Raw genomic sequence first — 10,980 nt, 5'->3', positions numbered from 1 at the left:
AAAAACCCTCTGAAACCACCACAAAATGGACAAATTACCAGAAATAAACCACAAAAAGAGGCTAACTAACTCTAACACCACCCTAATACTCAGACACTGAAGTAAAATGTTAAATATTTTAAACCGTGAAGCTGAAACTTCAGTGGACCAATGAAAAACCAGCGAGTGACGTCATCGGCGAGGTCGTCACCTTGATGTGGAACTCCAGGTTCTCGTCCATGGAGTAGATGTGGTCGAAGATGTCACTGGCGATGCGAGGGATGATGCCCTTCAGCCGGGGGTCGTGCAGCTTCCCCTGAACAACGACAACAACAACAACAAGTTAAAGACGCACAACAAACAAACATCCAAACAAACAACACAACAGCCGACCGACCTCCATGGTGTGAGTCTTTCCTGACGACGTCTGACCGTAAGCAAAGATGGTGCCGTTGTAGCCTCCCAACACATCTGCAGCACAACAACAACAACAACACGATGAGAAAAACACAACAACAACAACAACAACAACACACTGATGAGAGGACAAACGATGAACTCCAGCACAGCGGGAGTCTGAACACCGACCTCTGACGATCTGCTTGGCGCAGGTGTCGTACACCTGAACCTGCTCCGAGTTCGGAGGAAGAACTCTGTCGAACACGTACGGCTTCCCCTGAAACACACAAAACACTCAGAGTCACCGCCGCTGATGATGGGGAGGAAAGACAAACACAATACTGCTGCATCCAGGGACGACACACCTGTATATACCTGTGCTTCACTTCTACTACACCTGGACACACCTGTACATTTGTACAGTACTGGTACACACCTATACACACCAGAACACACCTGTACTATACTGGTACACACCTGTATACACCTGTGCTTCACTTCTTCTATTCCATCAATAAACTTTATTACACTTGGACAGACCAATACACACCTGTCCACACCTGTACTACACCTGCACTACACCTGCTCACGGCTTCATCGTGTGGAACTGGTCCGTGGGACCGGCTGGTCTTTACCAGAACTGAGAGCTGCTGACATGAAACCGTCGGACGGTTTTTATCAGGATCCACACAGACGGACAGACGGACGCTCAGACTCTCAGCAGGACGGAAGTTTAAAATGTCAGCTCAGAGAAACAAACGTCAGAACAGAGACGCAGCTCGTTCGGTTCTGCTCTTTGAAAGCTGCAGAACGTTTGAACGTGTTTCTGAGCGATGATGATCTTAGAACACGTTTAACCACCACAAGCCTCTTCTGTAAGACTGACGTGTCACGTGTGACACAGAGAACATACAGAGAACATACAGAGAACATGTATGATAACAATATATCTGCTGATCTGACGTCTTCGGTGTCAATCTGATAGAAAATGTCCACAGACGCTCCGGGCCTGATTCAATATGATGCCTGTCGCCATGGAGACTGCATCCCACTGGGAGACGACTGGAACGACCGAACCAATGAGACGGAAGAAAGATGATTGCTGCTGAATGATGCAGGACACACACACACACACNTAAATACTTAAATATGAGACGAAGGAGCAGCGACAGAAACCAGCAACAAAAACTAGACACAGAACCACAACGAGACCCAGACCGGCTGAAGGGAGACACAGATGGAAGCAGCCTGGAACAAAGACACGTAAACAACAACAACAACAACAACAACTAGACACAAACAACACAAACTGTCGGCTGTAGAGGCTGTAAACACAAACATCTGGACCCCGGGCAGCCTCCATTTTGTCTCGCGCTTGTGACACCTGTGGACACCTGGACAGCCGCCGGACACGTCGGTCGGCTGCAGGGGGACACCTGTCCTCAGGTGCGCGGGGCTCCGGGTCCCCGTTGCCATGGTAACTACGGACAACCCTGAACGTCGCTCCGAGCTGGCGGCGCTGCGCTAATGACGCAGTCTGGGCGCAGACCCTACGTCACCGACGTGCGATCCTGCGCGCGGCCGCAGCGAAGAGTGCGTAGCGGCGTCGTGAATCCCGCCGCAGAGCTAATGCTAAAGCTAACGGACAGGTAAATGAAAGGTGTCCTACCAGCTCCTCCTCCTTCTCCATCCCGGTGGGCATCTGCGGCACGGCCCGGCTGATGGCCCCGCTGTCCGCCGCCTCCGGCAGCTCGCGGCTCCGGTACACCGGCAGCGGCTTGGCGGCGTCCAGCGCTCGCGCCCGGAACGACAGTTTACTCATTGTTTGCGCCAAATCAGCGACGACCCGCAAAGCCGCACAAAAAGCCGCAGACAGCGGCGAGAACCCGCTCCGGACGGCCGAGGCCCCGCAGCACAGCTCAGCGGCCGCCGCTGCTCCGGTACCCGGCGGCTGGACGCATCTGTGGCGGCGTTAACGGGACGGAGGAGCCGCTGCTCCGGTTTGCTCTGCTGCCTGCACCGCGGGAAACATGGAGGACATGTCGATCCCAGCAGCCACCGCGGCACCGCGTCACCCAGACGGGAGGTGCGCGCGCAGCTCCTGGACAAACTAATAAAGTTTCAAACCGAAAAAACTGGACTGATTCTGAGGATCAATAATCAATAAATCAATCTAAGGTTCTCAGAATTGGGATGAAACAAACAGCGTCACTACAAGAACATTCTGATCAGATGAACTGATGATTGAAACAATCCTCACCTTCACTCACCTGCACAGGATCCATTACATACATCCACCCCCTGATTGGCTTTCATCAATAAATCACGATCAATTCATTTTGGCCTGTTTAGCAAGAATTTACTGAAAAGACAGAATTCCACAAAGTAATGTCAATTAATTCAAACACAAAGTGTAAAATAAGTGATTCCATAAATATCAGCGTGACTCCTCTGATTCATAACAGTTGGTGCCAGAAGTCACAGCTCAAGTCAGGGGACGATACAAGAACATTTCAAAGAACATTTCTTGGAGAAAAGTTAAATTCAAAAGATGGAAGGAATATGGAACATGAGCAGATCTGGCAAGAGCAGGACGTCCTTAAAAACTGAGGAGGAAGAGACCAGAGAGGGAGGCCACCAAGACTCCTGTGACTCCTCTGAAGGAGTTTCCAGCTTCAGCAGCTCAGATGGAGAGACTGTTCATACAACTGTTGTCTGTTCTTCACCATCAAAGCTTTATGGGAGACAAAGAGAAAGACTCTGATGGAAAAAGTTCATATTAAATCTGGACCAGAGTTCACCAGAAGACATGTGGAGACTCTGAAGTCACCTGGAAGAAGGTTCTCTGGTCTGAGGAGACCAACATAGAGCTTTTTGGCCATCAGATCGAGCACTGCGCATCATCACAAACACACCATCCCCACTGTGAAGCACGGTGGTGGCAGCGTCATGATGAAGCACGGTGCTGACAGGTAGAGAAATCCTGGAGGACAACCTGATGCAGTCTGCAGGAGAACTGAGACTTGGAGAAGACTTACTGTTCTCATTTAGTTATGAGTCTTTTGTAAATTCTTCTCACAAAAGCCAAATTACATTGACAATGATTCAATGTTGAAAAGCACTAAAAGGGAGAACTTCAGAGTGGGGTGGTACTTTTTATGGGGACTGTACATGTGGGAATGCAAGTTTACTCACCGCTAAATGTGTCAAGTTTTCTAAAAGTCTTCTAAAAACTGACTTTTAATAGTAGAAGAAGTCCNACACACACACACACACTCTGCTTCACTGCATCATTTGAACCAAAGTGTTTGTTTGAAGCGTCCTTCGGCCTCTTCCGGCCCGAGAGCCACCTATTGATCCTCCACTGCCCATCACGTGACCCTGCTGGCCTTGAAGACAGAATATTTCCCATGAGGCCTTGCAGCAGCCCCCCTCCCCCCCCTGCTCTGTGTGAATGACATCCGTCAGCGAGCAAACACATGAAGGAATGAGCAGAGTTTGAACCTTTTAATGACAATCAGCAGATAAATAATCAACTAATGAGCTTCTGATTAGATTTATGGGATTTTTACACACAGATTAAAAACCTTTTTTGGGAAAAGTTATGATTTGATTCAGGTTTTGGGTGAAAGTTATCCAGTTAAGTTTCTTTGTTGTTAAAGACTTAAAGGTCAGACGAGCTTCTATTTCTGCTGAGTTCATGACGTCTCGTTATAAAGATGAAGGAAACTCTCCTGATACGAACCAAGCAGCAGCCTCGTTATGTTTAACATGAACTTTTCTTTTCTGTGTCGTCGTCTGAACCTGAAGAATCAAACTGAAGCGATGTGACGTCTGCTCTGTTGTTCATTATGTTCATTATATTAAACTCACCGTTCGTTCATATTCACTGGGGTTCCTGAACGTCTCATAAACAAACTCTGAGCTGCAGGTTGAAAAGTGGATTATTTACAAAAATAGGACAAATAAATCCATTCAGTTGTTGCTCCGATGAGACATTTAAGTCCATAAAAAATATGATAGAATTAATATAAAACACCAGAAGTCTGTGATTGTAGCAGTGAATTCTATAAACTGTGTGAATGTGGAGGAAAGAGGCTCATATTTATCTTCATTAAACTCTGAAGTCACTTATTCAGATTTCTGGATTTCAGCAGTTTGATTTACAAACGTTCTCCTTATTTCTTCATGTTTGACGTCTTTGTCTTAAATATATTTAGACTCTCATCGTGCTTCCTGTCACGTCTGTGGTCGATGGGATTGATTGATTCTATTGATCAGTGATCAGGTCCAGCTGAGCGCTCACACCATTCACCATTTTATTGACTCTAATCAGTGTTTTTATTAGATGCATGTTTATTTCTGCTTCATTCATCCAACCTGAGGTTTATTTTCTGCTTCGGTGACGTCAGCAGTTCAGTCGGCTGCTTTGGTTTCATGTGTTTGTTTGTTTGTTTGTTTGTTTGTTTGTTTTTAAATGTTAAATAAAGGTTGTTTACATTCACTAAAACAAATCACCGGATAGACAACAGATAGAATATTTTACAGATGTTATTGAAAGCTACGTACATGACGGACTAAAAACTGGGAAATAATTTTCTTAAATGTTGCTTCATAAATGTTCTGTTTTGTTAAATTACAAACAAACATGATTTAAAAAGTTGACTGTAGGGAAAAAAAAGCAAATATAAATAATGTCCACATTAAAAATCTGTGTTTTTATAAATAGTAACTTTTACAAGATTAAATTAAATTAAATTAAATTAAATTAAATTAAATTAAATACAGATTTTTGTCGTTGACACTTTCTTTTTAATTCAAACTTTTTATTAATTATAATTATTTCTACCATGTGGCTCGTTTCCCCCTCAGTCCACATGGAAGTTAATGTCTGTGTTTTATAAAAGCTGAATTGATCCACGAGTCTCTGTTTGAATTAAACACATAAATAGTCGATTAATGAGCAAAAAATAAGAAATTAAATGAAGCTAAATTCATACAATACGGAGTGTTTTTGTGTTGACAGTTAATTATTTTAAATCTATTTCTGTGAGTTTGCTTGATTTGTTTTCTACAGTCAACATGTTGATTTTTTTCTTTTCTTTGATCCAGACTGTGTCTGTTTGAAACAAATCAATAAAAAGTCCAGAAATAGGAGAAAAAATAAAAAACAGGAAACTAGTCCAGGCTCTGACTCACCGCGTCCACCTGCTGATCAATAACCTGATCGATAGTAAATAATAATAATAATAATAATAACAAGTGATGAGAAGCAACAAACAGCTGATTCAGACTCCATTGTTGCTGCACACACACACACACACACACACACACACACACACACTGGGTGGGCCCCGGTCCCGCTGGTCCCGGTCCCGGTCCCGGGGCTCGGTCCCGGACTCACCGCCACCACCACCGTGTCCTCGCCGTTGAATTTGGGGACGTCTTTGTCTCCGCGGCTCCGCTCGGCGTCGTTGAGCGGCCTGAAGCGGCACATCACCTTCACCCCGCACACGCCGCCCTCCGCCGCGTCCATCCCGCACCGCAGAGCACCGACACACCGGGAGCTTCCGCCGACAGCACGCCCAACACGCCGCTCGTCAAGCCGCGCAACAACACGCCGAGTTGTCCGGTTCGCGGGCGGGTCTCCGGTGCTGCTCTGTCTCCGGTAAACAGTGTGATGCTGAGCGGCTGAATCACCTCAACACAGGTCCACCCCGGAGCACCGAGCCGCGGGGAACTCTGGGACATGGAGTCCTGCTGCTGCACCGCAACATAAAAAAACATGAATTATTTAAGTTGGCATTTAAATTCAAACGTCTGTGTTTGTTGATTTAAAACTAAATTCTTTTTTTTTTCCACCTTGAGTTCAAGATTTCCAGATGGTTAATTAAAATGACCATTAAACGTCATATAAAACCCACTTAAACCCACATAAAGCTAACCAGCAGTATTACTATATGTGAAAAATGATAACTAGCGGACTCTATGTGAAGCTAATGACATGCTAAATTATGTTAATCATCGTCTAATATAGTAACATAAAAGCTAACCAGCATTAAATATGTATTAGTCTGGTAAAACAAAAAAAAAAGGCTAATTCGGTGACCTAATGTTAGGCTAATGACATGCTAAATTATGTTAGCCACCATCTAATAGGGTAACATAAATCTAACCAGCATTAAAAATGTATTAGTCTGTTTAAACGGCTAACAGGCTGACCTAATGTTAAGCTAATAGCGTGCGAAATGATGTTAGCCATTATCCAATAGAGAAACGTAACAGCTAAGCAGCAGTAAAACTGTATTATTGTCTGGGAAAAGGCTCAGAAGCTGACCAAATGTTATGCTAATAACATGCTAAATTATGTTAGCTACCATCTAATAGAGTAACATAATAGCTAACCAGTCAAAAAAAAAAAGTTTTCTGTAAAAATAAAAATAAAAAGGCTAACTAGCTTGCCTAATTTTATGCTAATAGCATGCTAAACTACATTCTAATAGAGTAACACATAAGGTTACCAAATGTATTTTTATGATCTCTTTAAAAAAGGCTAAAGGCTAACCAGCTGACATATTGAGCTGCTGTCATAGATTAAGTTCACCATTATATCATACGTTAACATGAAAGCTAACCAGCCGTAAAAATGTATTATTATCTGTGAAAAGGCAAGCTAGCTGACCTTATGTTTAGCTAAAAACCTAATTATGTTAACCATCTAATATAGGAACATAAAACCTAACCAGCAAAAAAAGAAATTAGAATTTGTGAAAAACAACTAACTGGCTGACTTCATGTGAAGCTAATAACCTCATAATGAGCCATGATCTAACAGAGTAACATCAACGCTAACCTGCAGTAAAAATGTATTACGATCTGTGAAAAACGGCTAACTAGCTAACTTTATGTGAAGCTAATAACATGTTAAACTATGTTCACCATAGTCGACTACAGCAACATAAAAGCTAACAATAATAAAAAAAAAGGACTATAATTTGTGAAAAAAGGCTAGCTAGCTGACTTTATGTTAAGCTAATAGCATGATAAATTATGTTCATCATCTACACTGAACAAAAATAAAAACGCCCCTTATGTCAAATATAAGAGTTTTATGAACATTTGGGTTATGCAATATATAGAGAAACTCAAAATATATTTTCAGTAATGACTGATCTTCGTATCGGCATTGATAACATCGTGGTCCGGCCATTTGTAGCGGATTGACAGTCCTTTGAACATGATAGGGGTCAAGTTGAGGAATTAGATTTTTCAGTATCTTGTGCGTCCGCCAGCTGCATCTCTCAGAGCAACACATCTTCTTCACATGGAGTTGATCAGATTGTCTGTGGTGGCTCCTGGAATGTTACTCCATTCCTCCTGGAGTGCCACACGGAGCTGATCCACATCGCCTGGAACTGGAACACGGTCCCAGACACGCCTATCCAGAACATCCCAAAGATGCTCTACTGGGGACATGTCTGGTGAATATGCAGGCCAGTCCAGAACTTCAGTGTCCTCTGTTTGAAGGAATTCCATGCAGATGCGGGCAGCATGAGGTTGGGCATCGTCATGTTGAAAGGTGATGTCATGCTGGCGCACAAACGGGAGAACAATTGGGGTGAGAATCTCGTCCTAGTATCTTTGTGCATTGAGGTTCCCTTCAATGAAGTGCAGCGGTGTTCTGTGCCCGTATGTGATGCCTGACCACAGCATCATGCCACCACCTCCATGGGCAGCCCTGGGCATAACATCTGCACCTGCAAACCGTTCACCCACGCTTCTCCAGACACGCTGTCATCCATCTGCATCATACAACTGGAACCTGGATTCATCCATGAACATCACTCTTCCCATGTGAGCAGTGAGATCCAGACCACGGTGAGGGCGCCGAGCATGCAAGTTGGCTTCTCGTAGGCGGTTACGGACAGTCTGAGGTGTCTGCGTCTGTTGTGCAGACCAGTAGGCTCATCAGCTGTGTGTGTCGCTGGTCTTAGCCGGTCCAGATGGACGAGCCGGATGTGGCGATCTTGTGCTGGAGTGGTCACACATGGCCGACGAGGATGAGGCCGATTTGCAGTCGTGCCAGTCTGTTGGAAACGAACTCTTAAACGGCCTATGGTCCGATAATGGACACTGAGCCGTGCAGCTACTGCTCTGGTGGACATCCCTGCATCCAGCATGCCAATGGCACGCTCCCCCATAACTTGCCACATCTGAGGCATTATGACTTGTGACAAGATCTGACATTTTGGGGTGGCCTTTATTGTCCCCAGTCCAAGGATTGTCCAGCTGTTGCTCATTTTGTCTGATCACACACTGGACATGCCCACCCATGCACTGAGTAATGCTCACTGACAGCAAGTTGGATTAAAAATTATACACAAATCAAGAGAAATATTACTTTTGTACAATAAAATGTCAGCAAATGCTCATTTACAGTTGTTATCTCCACATGGCAACAATATCTGACACGGGGCGTTTATATTTTTGTTCAGTGTAATATACTATAAAAGCTAACCAGAAGTAAAACTGTTATCTGTGNGCTAAGCTAACCGAGAGATGACCTGCAGCTAAGCTAACTGGTGCTCAGAAACGATTAATTTCTAAAATCACATAAGTAACCTGCATGAAAACATCTGGAGCTAAACTATAAACACAAAACTACAGGAGTCACATCAGATCAACGACGTCTGGAAAACAACATCTAAAGACCTCCTCAGAATCAGCTGATCCTTCATCTGCAGAACCTTTATCTACTGGCCAGAGTTCTACCTTCAGACTGTGAATATTCCAGTGATCTGGTGTCAGGTTCTAGCAGAACCCAGATGTGTTCTTCCTCCTAAATGTCATGTGTCTATCTGCTGTACTGATGAAGTTCTGAGGCTCAGAAATGATGGAAAAAGTCCATTAAAGTGATCAATATGGACCCTCCTCTGTGGACTTCAAGGACCTGGAGCTCTGGAACATTCACAGTCTGGAGGTAGAACTCTGGTCAGTAGATAACGGTGCTGCAGATGCAGAACCATCTTTTTTTTGTTTCACTGATCGTATATAAAAAGACCCACAATCTAAGGTTCTGCTGTGATGAAAACAAAGATTAAAATAAAGTTTCAGTCACGTGAACTGAGATGTTTGAGACTCACCGGCAGATACTGGCAGCCGGCTTTCCTCCTGAAGACGAAGAAGCCATCGGGGTTGTTCTCATCGTCGGTTGAAGACGGAGGAGACTGAAGACACAAGAACATCTGGATAAGCTATCAATCTTTATTATACGTGAGTCGATCAGACAGATGTGCTGCTGATCAGACAGATGTGNTAAAAGCTAACCAGAAGTAAAACTGTTATCTGTGAAAAGGCTAACTAGGTGACTGATGCTAAGCTAATGACGTGATAAACCAGATACCAGCAGTATCAACACTGTGTAAAGTTTAACAAGGTGACTTTGTTAAATAACACGACAAATTACATTCAAAATGATCAAATATAACATAAAAGCTAACCAGCAGCAAAAATGTATGATCATCCATAAAAAAACCATGTCTGACTTAATGCTAAGCTAATAAAGTTATGCTATATTACCTTCCTGCAGCACTAACTAGCTTGAATCCTCGGTGACACTGAACTCTCCAGCTACCTGCACAGAACAGAACACAAAGGGCTTCGCTGCTGCCGCTGAGCTTCACCCAAAACAAGCTTTAGTCTTAAAATCCACATTCCTGTTTTTCTTCATGTCACTCCGAACGTAGAGACTGAAGTGAAAACAGAACCAGTGACAGCAGTCCATCGATGTGTTTTATTAACGTGAAACAGAAAGTCAGTGAGCGAACCGGCCGACAGGCTGCTGCTGCTTCTTCTTCTGCAGGAAGAATGAAAGCTGTGCAGCTTCAGCTCAGCATCTCTCACTTCACCTTTAAAAATATAAAAACTTCTGTTACAGCTGCAGATTCCATGTCTCTGTTACAGGATACAGGTTTATTCTTTTGTTTTCAGTGATCTGAAGGCCGTGAGGAGACTCTTTTATACAAACATTTAAAAAATAAAAACTAAACCTTGATACAGACGAACAAAAACAATCTGGGAAAGAAAGAAATCCATTTCATCGTTTGGGGGGAGGGGGGGGCAGATTTGAGATTTTTTTTTTTTTTTTTTTTAAAGAAATACAAAATGTAAACACAGAAATAAATAACCAATCAGAGCAGAGATACAGGCCTCATCATGGACCATGTAGGGCAGACACAAAACGCATCATGGACCAATCAGAGCAAAGATACAGGACTCATAACGGACCAATCAGAGCATGGATACAGGACTCATCATGGTCCAATCAGAGCAGAGATAAAGGACTCATCATGGACCAGTCAGGGCAGAGATACAGTACTCATCATGGACCAATCAGCGTTAAGATAAAAGACTCATTGGGGACCAATCAGAGCAGGAGAAAGGATTCGTCATGAACCAATCAGAGTAGAGATATAGGACTCATCATGGACCAATCAGACGGGGTTACAGGTGATTCTGCAGTCACATGACGAGGATGTGCTTCAGAAACTAAAGTGATGAATCTATTTTACAAACTGTACAACGACAATAATAATAATTATT

At 43.6% G+C, this 10,980-nt stretch overlaps 2 protein-coding genes across 2 annotated transcripts in view; both read right to left on the bottom strand.

The window, feature by feature from the left end:
* LOC103360277 (kinesin heavy chain isoform 5C) overlaps window positions 1–5,914 on the bottom strand; it is a 16,075-nt gene extending 10,161 nt beyond the window's left edge. The window contains exons 1-4 of the mRNA XM_008285971.1: window positions 5,783–5,914; window positions 568–655; window positions 377–450; window positions 191–295 (exon numbers count right to left, since the gene is read on the bottom strand). Coding sequence (XP_008284193.1) covers window positions 191–295; window positions 377–450; window positions 568–655; window positions 5,783–5,914 — 399 coding nt within the window. The remainder of the gene's footprint in view (window positions 1–190; window positions 296–376; window positions 451–567; window positions 656–5,782) is intronic.
* Window positions 5,915–7,698: 1,784 nt separating this feature from the next.
* Window positions 7,699–10,980, bottom strand: part of epc2 (enhancer of polycomb homolog 2 (Drosophila)) — a 10,555-nt gene continuing 7,273 nt past the window's right edge. The window contains exons 10-11 of the mRNA XM_008285970.1: window positions 9,522–9,605; window positions 7,699–7,968 (exon numbers count right to left, since the gene is read on the bottom strand). Coding sequence (XP_008284192.1) covers window positions 7,699–7,968; window positions 9,522–9,605 — 354 coding nt within the window. The remainder of the gene's footprint in view (window positions 7,969–9,521; window positions 9,606–10,980) is intronic.

The sequence above is a fragment of the Stegastes partitus genome, unplaced genomic scaffold (assembly GCF_000690725.1).
Source record: "Stegastes partitus isolate 25-593 unplaced genomic scaffold, Stegastes_partitus-1.0.2 Scaffold424, whole genome shotgun sequence".
NCBI lineage: Eukaryota > Metazoa > Chordata > Actinopteri > Pomacentridae > Stegastes > Stegastes partitus.
The sequence above is the reverse complement of the archived record's forward strand: the minus strand, read 5'-3'. Positions and strand labels throughout refer to the sequence as shown.